The sequence below is a fragment of the Schistocerca piceifrons genome, chromosome 4 (assembly GCF_021461385.2).
Source record: "Schistocerca piceifrons isolate TAMUIC-IGC-003096 chromosome 4, iqSchPice1.1, whole genome shotgun sequence".
NCBI lineage: Eukaryota > Metazoa > Arthropoda > Insecta > Orthoptera > Acrididae > Schistocerca > Schistocerca piceifrons.
The window spans coordinates 421,697,704-421,716,823 of NC_060141.1; the positions used below are offsets into that span (position 1 = coordinate 421,697,704).

At 43.7% G+C, this 19,120-nt stretch overlaps 1 protein-coding gene across 2 annotated transcripts in view; it reads right to left on the minus strand.

Annotated features, from left to right (window-relative positions):
• LOC124795504 (peptide transporter family 1) overlaps nt 1-19,120 on the minus strand; it is a 347,550-nt gene that overhangs the window by 310,010 nt on the left and 18,420 nt on the right. The window contains exon 2 of one of the 2 annotated variants that reach the window (XM_047259565.1): nt 7,940-8,015. The exons of the other annotated variant lie outside the window; for it this stretch is intronic. Coding sequence (XP_047115521.1) covers nt 7,940-7,988 — 49 coding nt within the window. The 5' untranslated portion in view covers nt 7,989-8,015. The remainder of the gene's footprint in view (nt 1-7,939; nt 8,016-19,120) is intronic. 2 annotated transcript variants of the gene reach the window in all.

A 19,120-nucleotide genomic window follows, 5' to 3' on the forward strand; every position in this document is an offset into this window, starting at 1 on the left:
ATCACAGCCTTATCAGGTATTAAGGACGCCAGCAGTTTATCCTCTGTAGCGGTGCCGATAATCGTTAAATGAAAACAATGGGATTAAAGCTAAGCCTTATTTCTGGAAAACTAACGTATCGATCTCGCGCGTCACACACAATACACCTTGGATTGTACTATAAGGAACAGATGATATTGTTTATAAAGAGCTATCCATTATTCAGAAGGTCACATTGACACAATAAAGGCTCTGATATTTTCTCAAGTGAACGATTTAGAACGTCCTGTATTTAAGCGCTCATTTCCATATAGGAGAACTCCGTTGACAAAACTTCGGAAATTGTTCGGAGATATTTTCTGAGTATCATTGTGCCGCAGATCTATTGACTATAGCGCCTCTTTACAGACAATAAAAGTTACGTTTGTTTCTATGAAAATATATTCACGACAATGGAAAAGTCTGCAGTATGCTATCATTGGAAAGCACGACTCAGAATTCAAAGTAATGCAACAACCCTTGTATAGAAAAGTACTGTGATGTCTCTCTGGAATAGTTCAGTATAGCTCGGTCGTGATGCTCTTTCACTGCATTCAGTAATCTCATACACGAGGTGCACATCGGCCAACTGTTCTCCACTAAACCTATCCGCATTGCTGCGTATCGCTTTTCATGTGCAGCTAACACTGGATGACTACATGACTACAGTTCACACATAAGTGCCTGGCGGATGGTTCATCAAACCATTTTCACACTATTTCTCTACTGTTCCACTCTGTTCCACTCTGTAACAGCGCACTGAAAAAAAAAATCTTTCCGTGTAGCCTGCATTTCCCATATTTTATTGCTGTGATCATTTCTCCGTATCTAGGTGGGCGTCAACAAAATATTTTCGAATTCGGAGCAGAACGTTGGAGATTGAATTTCGTGAAAAGATCTCACCACAATGAAAAACGCCTTTGTTTTAATGATTGTCACCCCAATTCGCGTATCATACCCGTGACTCTTTCTCCACTATTACGCGACAATACAAAACAAACTGCCCTTCTTTCAGCTTTTTCGATGTCCTCCGTCAATTCTATCTGTTAAGGATCCCATAGTGTACAGCAGTATAGGGCATAGGACGGACAGGCGTAGTGTAAGGAGTCTCTTCAGTACACTTGTTGCATCTTGTAAATGTTCTGCCAATAAAACGCATTCTTAGGTTCGCCTTCTCCACGACGTTACCTATGTCATCGTTCCAATTGAAGTTGTTCGTAATTGTAATTCCTATGTGACTAGCTGAACGGACAGCCTTTATATTTGTGTGATTTATCGTGGAACCTAAATTTAACGGATTAATTTTAGTATTCGTGTGGATGACCACACGCTTCTCATTATTTGAGGTCAATTGTTACTACTGGAAAAACGTACCCAAGATAAAATCGTGCTGTAAAGAATACAAGCCTCGAGACGAATAATAAGGTGTGCATTACTTTAGCCAATCGAAAGTACCGTGAGTGAATGGAAAAAGTTTGTTTCCAAAGAAGGTACGGCACACAGCTCATACTGTCAACATTTGCACTGTTGTGCTGATATTTTCAGTGAAATACGGTTACAAAGACATGAAATCAAATGAAATGCAATTACTCTGCAGCAAACCGCTGGAGTCCACGGGTCACTTATACTAAAATACCCAGAAAATATCCCTGAACGACCTTCGGAATGTTGGTGGAATTCGTTTTCACCTAGCGTGAAGTCGAGAGACACGTTTTCAACAGACGTTCAGTGACGTGCGCGGATTGATTTTATACAAGAGACTCAGGCCTCTAATGGATCGTTATAGGGTATTTGAATTCCTGAGAGACTGCACGGACTTTTAAACAAAATTATTCTTTAAAACGCTTTTCAACTCTTGCTGGATGAAACACAGCTGATAACTCGCGGGCTTGAGCTGTCGCACCAGCACACTTTCCACGCGATGTTTACGGATCCACGAGGTTCAATTTAAGTCACAATAAGTTGGTCGTGATGGTGCTGTCCCATAATAGCGAGGTCATCAGACAAATTTCATCTTGTAGGACCTCGATAACAGCCTCCTCTCGTCGATGCTTTCATAGAGCCGGCTGGTGAGGTGATACTGTGGCTGCAATTATGCGGCATATTCTTTAGAATCTAGGCGTACGAGCCACCATGTTCTGTCCCCATACAGTGTGATGTTATAATCGCAGTCGACATTTCTAAAAGCACTTGAGGGGCAGTTCACTGTGATAGCAGAACAGATACTGAACAGTGCTGCAACAAAGTAGACGTACTATACACACCAAATTCCTAACAACGTAACTATTCGCGTCCTTTTGTTTCTTAGATCAAAGCACTCAGCGGGCATCGCTAAACGTATGAAAATTTGTAAGTGGAGTTCTCCTACGCTCTGTATAGGTTTCATAGTAGATCAGGCCTAAATTACTTCAGTACCGCATGAAGACGTTCGTTTTATTTTCATGGGCGCAATATAAAATTCGCAATCATTTTACTGCTTGGCTCGGTTGCTTGGATGATAGGTGTTATGGAAATGTACTCCGGTCCATAATTTAGGAGAACTACGAAAAAACTTGATCATGGTAACACTGCGTGACTGTACTGAGAGACAACACCGAAACATGTGTTATCTTGAAAGAAAAGAAACGTAACGGCTTGCATACTAAGGGACGACACGTTGTGTGATATTAGTGCAAAACTATTTTTCGACTATAATCTGTTTCATAGGAATCTCTCAACTCAGTAGCAGTGGACGAGCACTTTACCACAGCTTATCCGGGATACGTCCTGAACGAAGACTGACACAAGAGGAACTAGGCTAAGGCTGCAAATTTGTGTGCTTGGTAAAAGTCTTCGGTTCGTGATTGTGGCATTCAGATACATACTGTTTGATGCAACATACTGCTGTATTCGTTCCTTCGACTGTTGAAAGCATATCTGCCTGTCGTTAAACACTACACTGCTGAGCATCTCCTAAGTTTTTGCCATCCGTAGGAGCGTATGGCACCTTTCCAATAAGGCGCTCGTCTAGAACTCTGGCCGATAATCAACTATCATAAAAACTCGCCGATACGTCTCCAAGCGTTCAGGATCAAATTCGAAGGGCGAAATACACTATAAAACTGGTGCGAACACATGAAGATCTAGAAATAAATGTTCATGCAGGGGTAACAAATATCATTTTAACGAAAGGTGGGTCCTGATTGTGTAGACAGTGCGACTCCAGTCAGAAACAAGCATCTGGATTTTGATTGCAAGCGGTGAACGAAGTAGTTACTTACGTTCAACATATTGTGTTGTTTAACTTAATAAGAAGGGGCAAGTGCTGGTGACTGAGGAAGCTGGTACTGCTGAGAGGTGTGAATTTATAATGCATGACTGTACCGTGATACGAATGTCAAAGGTGGATTGAGGGGCAACATAATCACATATCCGAATTTAACAAATAAAGTCTTACAGCGAATGAGGAAACGAAGTTTCCGACTGAATGAAGCAGTGTGTGTCGATACACTTGCCGGTCAAAACAGTAGAACGAATAATCTTCTCACCCTTTTAAATGCAGTTGATAATCAATCTAATCTTTCAAATACACTACATGATCGAAAGTATCCGGACAGCCTACGTAATGCGGAACTGACCATTTGATGTCACTAGCGGCGGTCCCACTGTATAAAAGGAGACAGGGAGTACTCCTTCGTCAGTGGAGAAACAGTAACAGCAAAACGGATCAGGCAGAACTCAGTGACTTCGAACGTGGGCTAGTCACTGGATGTCACTTGAGTAAAAAATTCATCACGGATATTTCCACCCCGTTTAAAATTGCCAAATCGAATGTTGGTGATGTGATTGTGAAGCGGAAACGCGAAGGGACAACCGTAGTTAAACTAAGACAACACAGACGTCACGTACTGAAAGGGACCGTTGAGCGTTCCGGAGGTAGATTTAAAAAAATCTCAAGAAATCAACAGAAGGAATGACTCATGAGTTCCACAGTGCTACCAGCAGTCCACCTAGCGCACTGTCTTTGTGTACGGAACGGGGTACAGTGGTCGAGCAGCTCTTCAGAAGCCACACGTTTCTATAGTCAATCCTATGCGACGCTTAAGGCGTTATCAAGAGCGCTGCCACTGGGTAGTGAATGACAGAAAACGATTGATTTGGAGTGACGAAACACAGTACATCCTTTTGAAGCGTTTGGGTCTGGCAAATTCCTGGGGAACATTGTCTGTCATCATATGTAATGCCAACAGTGAAGTGCGGATGAGATGTTGTTACAGTGTGTGGTATTTTTCGTGCTTAGAGTGTGGTCCTCTTTGCTTAAGAAAACGCCTAAGCATTGTGTACTACGTACGGTAGAGGAACAGTTGGGAGACGATGATTATTTATATCAGCATGAAAATACAACCTGTCATAAAACAGCTTCTGTGAGGCAACGCTTTGTTGACAATAACAGTTCAAAACGGACTGGCCCGCCCAGAGCCCCGACGTGATACCCATGAAACGCCTTTGAGATTAGTCAGAACGTCGACTTTGCTCCAAAATCCAGCATCCAACAGCTCTGCCTTCTCTGGTTTCGGCTCTTGAGGAAGAATGGGCTACCATTCCTCCATAAACATTGTCACCTCGTTGAAAGTGTCCCCAGCAGAGTTCAAGCTATCTGAAGGAGAAGGGTGGAAACATCCCATATTAATGTTCATTAATAGGTGTGCGGATACTTCTGATCATTCAGTGTAGATGCATAGCTAAATGTTTCGTCCATCTCTATTTCTTTTTCATGACAGTGTTAATTACGTCTTCCAATCCACTATGTCCCTTGATCTACTTCTTTGTTTTACGGTGTTTCCTTGTAATTCCTCAACATTCCTCTTTGCATTGCTAGCTGCATGATTGGTTTTCTCATGAACGCTCAATCAGTGCCATAAGTTAAAAATGTACACTGACTGGAAGCTTTCCTTTGAAGACACATTTGAAGCCTGGTTTTGAAAACTCTGTTTAAATTAGCAAAAGCAGTCCAGGTCATTTTTTTCTCTGGTTTATTTCTTTTTGCGATTATCTATGCGTCGTATTAAATTGCCTTAAATACAAATACTTGTCGACTGGTTTTATAACTTCATTGATAATAATAATATTTTACTTTCCATGTGTTGATGGTACATCATTTTCGCATTATTATAATTTATTTTTAGACTTACTTTAACATTTTCTCTTTTGCAACATCCTCAATTAAATGCCATGCCGGCTTATTCAGCTTGGGTAAAGATGGTCGCTTGACCGGTGCTGATTATCTATCAATAAATATACACTGCACGACAGAAAAGTGAAGCAATCAGAAGATATGGCCGAATGTCATCTAACTTCGTACACGTACACACCATCGGCGGGTATGTAAATAATCAGAGTTACAGGTCTCTGTGCCAAGTAGAATAGTCACCAGAACGTATTAGTGGTGTTCCTGCTTAATGCTGTTATTAGGCTTTTTAGGGAATGTAAGGAGCGTGAACAGCGTCAGATGCTGAGTGATCATTCTGAACGACAGCGAGATGCTGTGTATTTGTTTGAGACAGCATTATCAGCACGTAACAGAGTTTGAAAGGGGCCTTGTTATGGGCGTCCATTTAGCCGGCTGACCGAATGATGCAAAATCCAGACTTTTCTTGCTTTCGGATGTGAAAGTGGCCCGATGTTGGACTGCACGGCGACTTGAGGGCAAACATTCACGAAGGTTCTGGTCGACCAAGCGTGACCATCACTAAGGAAGATCGCCGTTTTGTGCAACGAGGATATGGCAGTCCCTTCACATCTGCGTCTGCCGTCCCAGAACAAGTGCAGTAATTGAGTCCCTGCAACATTCTGTGCCACGCTGCACCACTGGTTGGAGAGCAGCAGGAGGCAGACTAGGAAATTACCATCTCATGCATATGTACTAATGCATGCTTTCATGGCTATATCCGTTAATAAAACATTCTCGGGTTTCAAGCCGCGTCAAGTGGTTTACTGCCCACGATCTTTTGGCGAATATATCCTCTGCCACTACAAGTGTGGTTGTCATTGGCGTGCTTATATAGCAGCGCCGTCGCTCGTGAGGTCACTGTTGCTCCAGTGGAACACCAATGAAATCACGAGCGACGGCACGGCTATATAAGCACGACAATGACAACCACACGACAGTCGTCCACTTGACAATGGCAGAGGATATCTTCGCCAAAAGCTCGTGGGCAGTAAACCACTTGACGCGGCTTGAAACCCGAGAATGTTTTATTAACCTCCTGCATAGGCTGCCGTTAACACCACAACAAAAACGGTTGCGTTTGGAGTCGTGCCGTGATAGGGGAGTATGTACTGCTGATAAATGGCGTCGCACTACGTTCAGCGCTGACTCTGTTCTGCACAATCCCAGGTGACGACCGTCGGCGAGTACGACGTTGGCGTTGACCTGGGGAGAGAACCGACTCCTCCAGTGTTTTGGAGATACACAGCGTGTGTTACCTCTCATGCGACGATGTATGGTGCCATTTTCCAACAGGACAGTGGTCACACACACATGGCACGTGTCTTGTGAACTGTCTGCGTGATGTTGATGTAGTACCAAGGCCAGCAAATCCCCAGATCTTTGGCCGGTAGAGTGACCGAGCGGTTCTAGGCACTTCAGTCGGAACCACGCTGCTGCTACGGTCGCAGGTTCGAATCCTGCCTCGGGCATGGATGTGTGTGATGTCCTTAGGTTAGTTAGGTTTACTTAGTTGTAAGTTTAGAGGACTGATGACCTCAGATGTTAAGTCCCATAGTGCTTAGAGCCATTGAACAATTGAACCCCAGATCTGTACCGAATAAAATATTTGTGGGGCCAGACTGGATGTTAACTCTGTCCAAGTGCCAGTTTCCAGGCTGTCAAGGACCGGTTACAACAGTTGTGAAGCAGCTTGCCTGAAGAGAGGATCCAGCGGTTTTATGACATCCTTCCCAACCGAATCAGTACATGCATCCACGTCAGAGGGGATGCAATCTTATAAGGGGGCTCGTAGTGCCAAGTTCTCAGTCAATTTAATTTGATTTTGTAATCATCGAAGTATCGTCATACACGCTGTCAACTCATGACGTTTCGTTTCGTTTTTTCCTTCCACTTCTGGGTCTTTGAAGTTTTCGTCAGACAGTGTACATTACTACAGCTTCTGGTGGTTGGATGATGCCGTTCTCGGCTGGTCCCGGCGGAGGTTCGAGTCCTCCCTCGGGCATGGTTGTGTGTGTTTGTTCTTAGGATAATTTAGGTTAAGTAGTGTGTAAGCTTAGGAACTGATGACCTTAGCAGTTAAGTCCCATAAGATTTCACACATATTTGAACATTTTTTGATGCTGTTCTTTAAACTTTCTAGCTGTTTATACGAGAGACTCAATAAATATTTACAGTTCACCCGGAAATACCTTCGATTTTGTGCTTTATAGTTTTGATGATTTTTCGTTCCTGATTTACTTTCAAACCAAAATTAGTGGATCACACATCGATACTAATAGTGTACAGGTGCATAATATTCACTGTACAACACTGGCAACGTAATGGAACTATGAATAAACGAACAAAAAGACTTGTCGCACACGTGGACTTACGAGTATGTACACCCAATGGTGAGATGAAACTCGCGTCAGCGCACGTAATTAGTTATGATCTACCTCCACGAAATATAGTATGGCTTATTTATTGCTGACTCACATCTCCAAGCATCAAATTCTGGAATGGCAACTGACTTAGCGTCAATTTTCACAGTGTGAAGAACTTCATGCAAGTACATAATCCATTACACCGGTCTTATGTTTGCGAGAACTGTGTTAGATAACGACACCGTTAGTATTTAAGTGGCAATTGGACTTTTGACTACTCAATCTTGCGCTTTGCAGTGCTGGGCTGAGATAGTTTAACGCTCAGCTCTTGTACTGTGCCACACCACACCTTCTTCATCCCACGAGCCGGCGTCCTCGGCTCGCCTGCGGTTGTGCATGAGGCGGCGAGCCTAGTGCTGCGGCACCTGTGAAAACAACGCGAAAACAGTCTGTATCGGAAACGAAAACATAGCATCCGCTCGTGTCACACACAGGCTTTTCTGATGCATCGTGTCAGCGCACGTCATAGAAATACAACTGCCTAGCAGTACTAACTTTCGTGAGTCATCAGTGGAGTAACAAAGAATAAGAACCCACCCCTTAAATGAGCACACTGGTGTAGTACTGGCAGCAGGCGGTCGTGCTCCCCTACATAGCAGATTTAGGTCAGGCTGCCAAGTGTTCTGTATGTTCCAGTCGGTTCGATGCCATCAGCGTAACAAGACCGAACGAAATTGAAACTTGACAGAGTTGCAGTGTGAGCAGGCCGTTAATCAAGTTGCACTATTTACTGGTGCGTCAAAGCGCACCCTTCAACATACTAGCTTTTTGGTTTTTCATGTTGATATTCCGGTTGCTGTGCGTTTATTTATCAAATGTCATTTTTATTTGTAGATCACTGTTACTATTTGATTTTCCATGTTGTCATTTTGTCATTTAGAGATGGAGAGTGGAACTGTGAACCCTAGAAAATTGAATGCCAAGTGAAGTAATCGGAATATTCCCGACATATTCCTCTATTTGAGTTTGTAGAGGAGTGACACCAGCGGAGGCAGCCAGAAAAATTTGCACCGTGTATGTGGATAATGCCATCGAACAGAGCACGTCAAGAAAACGGTTTTCGCGTTTTAAGAAGGGTACTTTTGACATTAGTGACACTCTACGTTCAGGAAGACCTCCGGGGTTTGATTAAGATCATTTAAACGTATTAATCCACAATGATCCATGTCAGTGTAATCGAGAACTGGGAAATGTGATGATCTGTGATCATTTCACCGCCCTGTGACAATTGCATGCAACGGACACGGTTCAAAAACAGGTTGTGTGGGTATAATATCCCAATTTACAAAAATCAGTGGGTGGCCATATGTGCATCTCTCCTTGCTCGTCATCAATTGTCTTGTGAACATCGCCGACTATTCCTATCCCGCATCGTTACTGGTGACGAGAAATGGTGCCTTTATGCTAACAGAAGGAAAAGAAAGGAATGGACGAGCCCATAAAAAACAACAACTCCCCGTACAAAGACCTGTGCACATCCGCAAAAGAGAATTCTATGCATCTGGTGGAACAGCGATAGCATGGTTTCCTAAGAACTGCTTCCCCGACGTGTAACCATCACTGCTGACATTTATTGTCGACAACTAAGGCGCTACAGTCTGGAACCGAGCGACCGCTACGGTCGCAGTTTCGAATCCTGCCTCGGGCATGGATGTGTGTGATGTCCTTAGGTTAGTTAGGTTTAATTAGTTCTAAGTTCTAGGCGACTGATGATCTCAGAAGTTAAGTCGCATAGTGCTCAGAGCCATTTGAACCAACTAAGACGTGTCGCAGACGCGATCCAGGAACAACTACCAGGAAGAATGCGTGAAGTGATGCTACTCCACGATAATTCCCGCTCGCATTCAGCTAGGCTGACAAAAAACGCTATACAAGAGTTGGGTTGGAGAAGGCATTCTGCACCCTTATTCACCAGATCTTGCATCCTCAGATTTTCATCTTTTTCGCTCTCTATTGAACAGCCTTCAAGGAACATCCTTTCAGGATGAAAATGCGCTTCGAACATGGCTCGACGAGTTCTTCGCCTGAAAACCGCGTGCTTTCTATAGTCCCAGAATCGAAAAGTTAACTCAGAGTTGGAAAACTGTTGTAAATAGCGAAGGAGAATATACTGCTGATGACCCAAGTCTCTGTTATGTGTATCTGATGTATTTATTAAACTAATGGAGAAACGCTGTGATCTTATGCACCAACCTAATATTTACAGTATTTACAAGAAATGGTGTACCACTCGTAGCCATGTAACACGGCGTAAGAACAGTGGTTGTGAAAACAGCCTAACCGACAAGGAATACAGGCGAGTGTCACTCCTTGTCAACGACAATCTTTTAAAACTCGGCAGGAATTGCTGCTGTCAGTGAATAGTCCACCTCAAACAGTTCCTGAGCATTGCTACGTGTACTGCGTGCAAAGGACATTGGAGGTCTGGTAACTCCAAGGAAACCGGATAGTAGGTAACTGGAAGAGTGTACCATGGTCCACTGATTCGCAATTTTGCATCTTTTCAAATAATGCAAGGCGTCGAAAGTGCCGAGTGTATGAAGGGTGTAGTTCATGCCGGTGGTGGTTCTGTAACGTTTTGGGGATATTTTTCATGTAATGACTGTAGCTCACTCATTTCGGCTACCGTGAATATATATAAGGAATGGGACGTTAAGCTCGGCTGTCCCCATAGTGCTATTGGAGAGGTGCAGGCTACGTGTCGGCATCAGATTTAACGCTCCCTTTTCCCTTCATCTAAAGCAAGACAAGCCCAACATTGCAGTCTAAAAGAAATCATCACAGTGATCGTCATGAGACAGGTTCACATTTGTCACTTCATAACGAGTCGGAGGAAGGCAAATCACTTCCGCTAGGATGTTGCCGAGCGCGGCGATACAGGATTCCTGCATCTGAGCCCCCATATTTATCCCCTTGGATATGGAACCGCTATGACGTAAGAAGCGATATGAAATGGGACCACCACATAAAATTGGTATTAGGAAAGACAAATGATATGTTCTGATTTCTCGTGAAGATTATGTGAAAAAGCGTACAATACGCTAGTGTGATCAATCCTGGCGTAGTGTTCCAGCATTTGGAGTTCTTATTGAAAGGGCGGAACAAAAGACGCCGAACGATATCTTTGGGTATTATCGATGACACCTTTACTTGTATTTATGGATCTCATTTGATCTGCAGTTGATTTCGGTGTTACATTAGACCATCTTCACGCCCCTCTGCGATACCAGGTGATGATGTGGATACCGGATAATCATCATTATACATCTCAGAGACGTTACAAAAATTCGATGAGCTGCACCGTTCACACTATAAGCGGCAAAGACGATGCAACACAACGGACATCGATTTTTGTACTCTCTATGAGATGGAGAATGATGACTACCCAGTATCCAATTTCACCTGGTACCATAGAGAGCCCTGAAAATGGTGTGACAGCGAAATCGATTGTAAATAAAGTAAATACAGCTAACGGCGTCATCCCTCCCACGTAAAGTTACAGTGTGACTGTTCATATTTACAACGTGGGTCTATATCGCAGATGAAGCTGGTTCACCATAAGATGAACAGATGCCAGAGTTATGAGTCCATGCAATGCATTCAACATGAGCTTCGTGCCCTTACGGTTTTCAGGGCCTCGTACGTTCGGGGAACGAAAAAAAAGACCAAAATCTGTTAGGCAAGGTTGGGGAAACTATATTTGAGGAAGACTGTGTGACCATTTCGCCGCGGCCATCCTGTATTTCAGATGGATCCATGTGACTAAGTTAAGGAAGATTACGGAGCGTACAGAGGCACGTAGAGTTATTTTCCCTCTCTCAATACGTCGATGGAGTACGACAGAAAACTACTAATATTAATACGAAACATCTTTCTCTACGCATTGAATACGTTGGCTTGCGGAGAATATAAATGTAGTTGCAGAAAGTGAATGAAACGGTGAATTCTGACACAAACAATAGGCTGACTCTCTCCAATAGTATAAAATGGGACGCTAAGCAAAACGCCTGCATCTGACAGACAGATCCCTGTCAACAGATAAAAATACTCATTCTCCTTGAGAGATCGCACACAGCTTTGGGGTGTAATCCGGGACACTGACGCACCGTCTGATGCCCAAATACTTTTCGATTGCCCGTCAAACATTAAATACACCTGCAATGAATCAGTACATTGGCGAACGTTATCTAGCTCAGCATCAGAGACGGTTATCTGAAACTCTTGTATCCATAAAATAGCAGACAGCCTGATAAAAGGAACAATCTATCGCACGTCAATGCAGGATTTTCCAAAATCCCTTAGCTGTTTTAATGCTACAACATCCAGGCGGCTGTCTCCCACGGTTAGCTCTGAGTTAGCTTTCCATTCCAATTTTTTAGAGCTTTACTTGCGTCCAGATGACGTGAAAGAGGTCTGTGATCAAATCGATGTGGATAGAGGAGGAAGTCGATTGTGTCCTTGTCAAACTACCATCACTACATTCATCTTTAGTCCAGTGCGTTTAAGAAACTCATCTGACTTCAGCAGACTATATCTTCTACATGAATGAAAATAGAAATCTTGCGTGAATTTTAGCTTATGCCCAGAATTAAAAATATTTTTTTCGAGAGAATCGTCTTTTTTACAAGTATATATCTTTTACAAGCATGCGCGTAAAACCTTGGGGAAGATTTTACTATTACATTTATGATAAAAGTTTTCATTTGCCTTTCTTAATGTTGAATGTTCCCTCGAACGGAAGCATGAAAGACATCCAGACGATAGTCAAACTCGTCCCATAATTTTGCGAGCATATCTGTAGTTACTGCATTCATTGTTATCACCATGCGACATCGCGGTTCACTCAAAGTTTTGAAACGTGAGGTACAAAGACAAAGTGTTTCACAAACCCCCACAAAAAAATCACATACTGTGAGATGAGGGGACCTTGTAGGTCAATGGTGTTATAAAAGACCCGTACGGCGCGATGTGCAGTGCCGAACTCTCAACGAAAGTGACGACCACAATTGTAACTGAATAGCAACCGCTGAAACGGAGAACGCGAAACGTCTTTTGTTGCTGTCTTGTCGCCATCTCGACTCGAAGCACATTTGACAGTGAACGAGCGAGGGAGCTAGCTGCACTATAGAGACCCTTACCGACAACCACATAAACCAGCAACTTATAACGGGTGCCATGGTCAACTTTTATTTACTATCCATAAGTTTAAATTGACCCCAAAATTCCATCCTCGTTCACGTAGAAGATCCATTGTTCAGCCAGAACATTATGACCACTTACCTAATAGCCGGTACGTCCAATTCTGATAACAGCGGCGATGCGTCGTGGCGTGGAAGCAATGAGATCCTGGTAGGTCGATGGAGGGAGTTGACACCACATCTGACACACGAGTCACCTAATTCCCGTAAATTTCTGGGAGAGGGGCGATGAGCTCTGACGCTGCGTTGAATTACATCCCAAATGTGTGCCCAGCACACCAACTGGAAATCTTCATTGTGTTCTCGAATCGCTCCGTCACACTGCTGGCCTTGTACCATGGCGCATTATCGTGTTTAAAAACGGCACTGCCGTCGGGTAACATGATCGTCTTGAAGGGGTGTACGCCGTCTGCAACCAGTGTACGATACACCTTGGCCATCACGGTGCCTTGCACAAGCTCAACTGGACCCATGAACGCCCACGTGTCCCCCCGAGCATAATGGAGCCGCCGCCAGTTTGTCTCTGTCCCGCCGTATACGTGTCAAGGAGCTGTTCCCCTGGAAGGAGATGGATGCGTGCCTTCTCATCGGTGTAATGAAGAAGGTATCGGGATTTATCAGACCATGGCATTGCTCTGCCACTGCGCCAATGTCCATTGTCGTTGGTCACGTGCCCATTTCTGTCGTAGTTGCTGATGTGGTGTTAACATTGGCACATGAATCGGTCGTCGGCTCCGGGGGCCCATTGTTAGAAGTGTCTGGTGCATTGTGTGTTCGCACACACTTATACTCTGCCCAGCATTAAAGTGCGACGTTAGTTCCGCTAAGTTCGCTGCCTGCACTGTTTTACCAGTCAACCCAGCTATTATAGCATCTCTAAAGAGGGGTTGCCGCCCAACGTCTGGACGTGGTTTCACCTGGGTTTCACCACGTGTTGAAGACACTCATTACAGCACTCCTCGAACACTCGACAAGTCGTGTAGTTTCCGAAATGCTCGTGCCTAGCTTCCGGACCATCGCAATCTGCCCTCGGTCAAACTCAGATAGATCGCACGCCTTCCCCGTTCTATACATGGACAGCACGCTCCCAGATACTACAGCCGGCCGCAGTGGCCGAGCGTTTCTAGGCGCTACAGTCTGGAACCGCGCGACCGCTACGGTCGCAGGTTCGAATCCTGCCTCGGGCATGGATGTGTGTGATGTCCTTAGGTTAGTTAGGTTTAAGTAGATCTAAGTTCTAGGGGACTGATGACCTCAGAAGTTAAGTCCCATAGTGCTCAGAGTCATTTGAACCTTTTGAACCTGATACTACATGTACCGTGTGTATGTCGGACTAGCAGTCATTCCTCGCCAGGTGACGCTGCTATCGCCTGGACGGGTGTATGTCGGCAGTAGGTCGGTGGTCATAATGTTCTGGGTGGTCAGTGTATAGTCTTGTGGAATCGGATGAGTCGTTTCGATAAACTCTGTTGTGTAAGTAAATTTTGGAAGCCTAACTGAAACTGAATGTATGAGGGTTTGAACCTTATGAAACTTCTTGGTTCAGGCATTTCTCAATTTCATTAAACTGACGTATTCTAAGCGTCGTTAAGTTCGAGAATCTTCTGACAAATTTTTGTTCGTTATTCGTTGCTAGGAGGGTGCAAAACGGCATGAACATTGGCGACGACTGCAGGATTGTAAAAAAATACCTGAAATATGTGCTAGCATAATTATGGGATCCATGTGTCATCCTGTGTATGTACGATGTTCTCCATTTTCATGCTGTATAGTTCGCTATACGTTAATGCGCTTTATTACCATTAATCATTAAAGTCTGACTTAAAAATCCTGCGCACTAGGTTAAATGATGCAGAAGTTGGATATGTATTCAGAACCAGCGAGTTCCATATCCGGACAACCAGATCAAGGTTTCTCTACATCAATTATAGGCGAATGTCAGGATAGCTTCACTGAAAAGGGGGCGACGAATTATCTTCACCAATTTTGGCCAATCCGGGTTTGTGCTCCGTCTCTAACACCCTTGTTATCGATGAAGATTTAAAAACTCACCTACCTTCCCATATCCTTCAGAATAATGTCTAGACATCTGGCGCTGGAAGGAAGTATCTCAACTTAATCTGAAAGGAACAAGTCCAAATCTGGTCATAACTTCCTGACCATGTCCAACACTGTCCTCGAGATAGTCAGACGTATATTCTTCTCTCGTCTTACCGGTCCTAGACTTACATAAGACGTCAGACCCTCCAGAAGAAAATCCCTGTTCGTGTGCAAGGCAGACATCATCAATGAAAATCAAAGCCTAAAAATATTAGTACACTATAACCGCATCACAAGTGACGCACCACATTCGGTTCCATAATGACATCCTGAGAATAGCAATCCAGTTGTATCTATAATTGAAATAAAAAAAATCTAAACCGAGGGATTTCATAAGACAACAACTATTATTAGCGGCGTACATTTCTTTCTTTTTGTTCCACAAGGAACAAAGGATGACATCGAAGCTATACGAATTAACAGCTGTTTTGAACTTATAAGAGGTTGAAGTGGTGGTACTGAAGGGGTAACTTACGTAAAAAAAAAATTAGTTTATTTGCCCTTCACGACTGGCCAGCCTCGACCTTAGAAACGTATATCTAGTGGTAGAAGGGGTGGGGATGGGAAAAACCTTCCGGTGAAAACCTATACGGTATTTTATAGTTCTGAATAACCGGTATTTTCGATATGTGTTTGGTTTCGGTTATAAGAGGTGTTTTTATTCTTTACTAGTAATCGGGTAAAAAACTGAAACATCAATTAGCCGTAGCAGTAGTGTTAAAATTTTTCGTTTTTGAAGAAAACCTTTTTAAAGAACGAATAATTTTAATTCGTAAAATTTGCACTGCTTTGAAATATTGCATTATTACAGAAAAAGGGAAAAGCGAATAATGCTATTTTAATAAGAATGCCGACAGAAACAAGCAACAAACACATGGGATAAGAACTGGTACACCACTGCCGAGACAGAGTAATTTACCTGTTACCACGTGACGTGGGCCGGCCGTTGTGGTAGAGCGGTTCTAGGCACTTCACTCCGGAACCGCGCTGCTGCTACGGTCGCAGATTCGAATCCTGCCTCGGGTATGGATGTGTGTGATGTCCTTAGGTTAGTTAGGTTTAATTAGTTCTAATTTCTAGGGGACCGATGGCCTCAGATGTTAAGTTTCATAGTGCTCAGAGGCGTGGCCTGTTAAATGGTGCGAGTGCGAGTGTACATGTAGCGTGCAAGACTCCCCATCTGGTCTGTATGGTAGTTTCTCACTCACGTCGTCGGACATCATAGGTATTACAGAACGGCACCAAACCTAGTCTGGAAGTATTTTTCGAACTGCGAAATCCATGAAGTATAATGCTCCATTTGCTCGAAAAGATTAAAAATGGGAGGAGCCGCAACAAACTTGTGACATAATATAAGGAAAAAACTAAAACTTAACAATTCATTTACAGTTTACAGTAAACATTAAAAGCAGCTGTTCCGCTGCCTGTGTCTACACAACATGCCTTTACCTGCTTGTAGCCCTTCAAAATGGACAGATTAACGCAAAAAACAGTTCTTCAATCTCAGTGTAGCACTGACAATCCGTAATATCCAGATGTGGTATAATACCCGATTACAACACGACTTTTGAGCAGAGTTTCAAAAAATTGGAATCAGTATGAGAATACTGGTTATTTTTTATGGAAGTCAACCACTTATCACTTTTCGAGAAAAGCAGCGAATTGTGGACGAAATAATTTTTCTTTTATTTACGTATTTAATTTGATGATTGTATGTATCTTGAAACTGAGGGAGTCAAAATTTTTCGGCCTTTATTGAGTTTTAACGTTTGCTACAGAAAATAATGGTAACTAAGAACCGAAAATCGGTTGCGGTTTTAACAGTCCTGTTAAACTGGCGATGAAAAAAAAACGATATAACAGAAAACCTGTTGATTCAGCGGTAACCGCCATCCATAACAAGGAGCAGCAACATACACCAGCTGTGACGATCTTGGAAAACGACACAGTACGTCTCAAGCTTGCAATGATGCTGCCAGTAAATCAGCTGTCACTTTCTTGTGACTCGGGAGATACACGTGTTACTGACATGTATCGCTATGATATTTCTTTCCTTGGAAGAATATGCAATGGAACTACCTTCACTCAACTAAAGACGTTGTCTGGGGGTTAAATAGGAGGTGTCAACTGGTAGTGTAGCATCCAGTGTCCTCAGAAAGATCCAAAATGTTCCTGAGAATTAAAGTAAATGTGATACATAGCATATTATCTTTTGAAGCACGAAGATATCTTGGATATGATGTTTCTTCGGGGCTGAGAATGGGAATAGGTAGTCTGTCTTAGATTTGCGGTGTAGTATCAGGCTATTTTTAAATGTTAACATAGCTTCGCTGTATGATTTCCGTTATTGGCAATGGCACAATTAATTAAGAACAAATTGCTCAATGAACATTCTTATCGATGGTTCTTATCTTGCTGCACTTCAGGCCTATCACTAATTTCGAGGTGCAAGGAAAAGCGAAAATGTGTTGGGGACGAGGAGTCTGTAGTTTCGCAATCGCCGCGGTGGCAGCTGGAACTGGTGTGGCAAGTGGAGGGTTCGCCATCCAGCAGCAGGCGTGGGCTTCTCTGGCCTGGACAGCGTGTGTCGTCAGACGCAGCACCCGTTGTGAAATTTGCAATTGTCTGCGTGAGCTGCAGCACGCTCGTGGTAAGCTTTCCTTGTCGGGTACAATGTGACATATAAAACCAGTTCTGCTCAATGTACGAGGGGAGTTCAATAAGCAGTGTAACATATTTTTTTCTTAAAGCAGATTGGTTTTATTCAGGGTTTCATTACACTATATTATTCCCCACACTTTTGGCTACAGAATCCTGTTTTTCAACATAATATCCGTTCAATGCGACGGCCTTACGCTACCTTACTGGGAGGGCCTCTATGCCTGCATGGAACTGTTCTACTGTTCGACCTCGGAGTCAACATCATGCTGCATCAACTGCCTCTCCATCATCCACGTACTGCTTCCCGAGGAGTGCATCCTTCATTGAGCCAAACACATGGAAGTCGGAAAGTGCGAGATGCAGGCTACAGCCTGAGGATGAAGAACATGAGGAAGAACAGTCCAATAACGTTCTGTGAGCTCTTCTCGGATGTGCAGACTTGTGCGAGATTTTGCTTTGCCATGGAGAACGAAAAGTTTGATTGCATTTTTGCGGCGGAGAACACGCTGAAGTCGTTTCTTCAATTACCTGAGAGTAGTACAATACACTTCAGAATTGATAGTTGCACCATGAAGAAGGACATCAAACAGAATAACTCCTTCAAAGTTCCGGAAGACCGTCGGCTGATGGTTCGGCTCTGAGCTTTTTCCTCGGAGGAGAAGTGGTGTGGCGCCACCACACGGACTGCCGCCTTGTTTCCGGTTCAATGTGATGAACCCATGTTTCGACGCCCGTGACGATGTTTGAGAAAAAAATTGTCACGATCAACCTCGTAACGCGCAAGCAATTCCGTTGCTCTTTATGGTCTTCTGTTAGGCGACGAGAAACAAAGAGCGGGCACACATGTTTGAGAGCCCCAAATGATTGATGTGTGTGTCTGCACTACCAACAGAGACGCCCAGTTGTGCAGCGAGGTGTTTCATTGAGATCCGTTGACCACCGCGAACGAGAGCGTCCGCACGTTCCAACACAGCAGTAGCCATAGCTGTGTGCGACTGGTCGATACACGGGAGATCGTATAGGTTTGCGCGCTGTTTGTGTGATGATGACAGACGTCTCACCCAACGACTCACTGTGTTTTAGTTCACTTCCGAGTCTCCGTACGTATTATACAAGCGCTTATGAATACCTAAGATGCTCTGGTTTTCCGCTAAAATCAACTCATTGACAGCTCTCTGCTTGGAACGCACCTCCGTTTACAGACGCCATTTTGAAGGCTGTAGATAGCGCCGCCATCTATCGGAACTTTATGAAACCATATGGGCTGAAGTGGGAATATTCCACGATGTCCCTCAACAAATTCCGCATTTTTTTCAACCGAAATTGGCTGAGGAAAAAATTTGTTGCGTTACTTATTGAACACCGCTCGTACTTACAGCCGACCTCCTTAATGTCTGGTGTGACATCGCAGTGTCGCAGAGATCATCTGTGAATGGATGTAAACCTCAGATTAATTCATTTTTATGAACTTTCTTCCCGTTTGAGAACACACCGATCAGCGCCGCGACTGC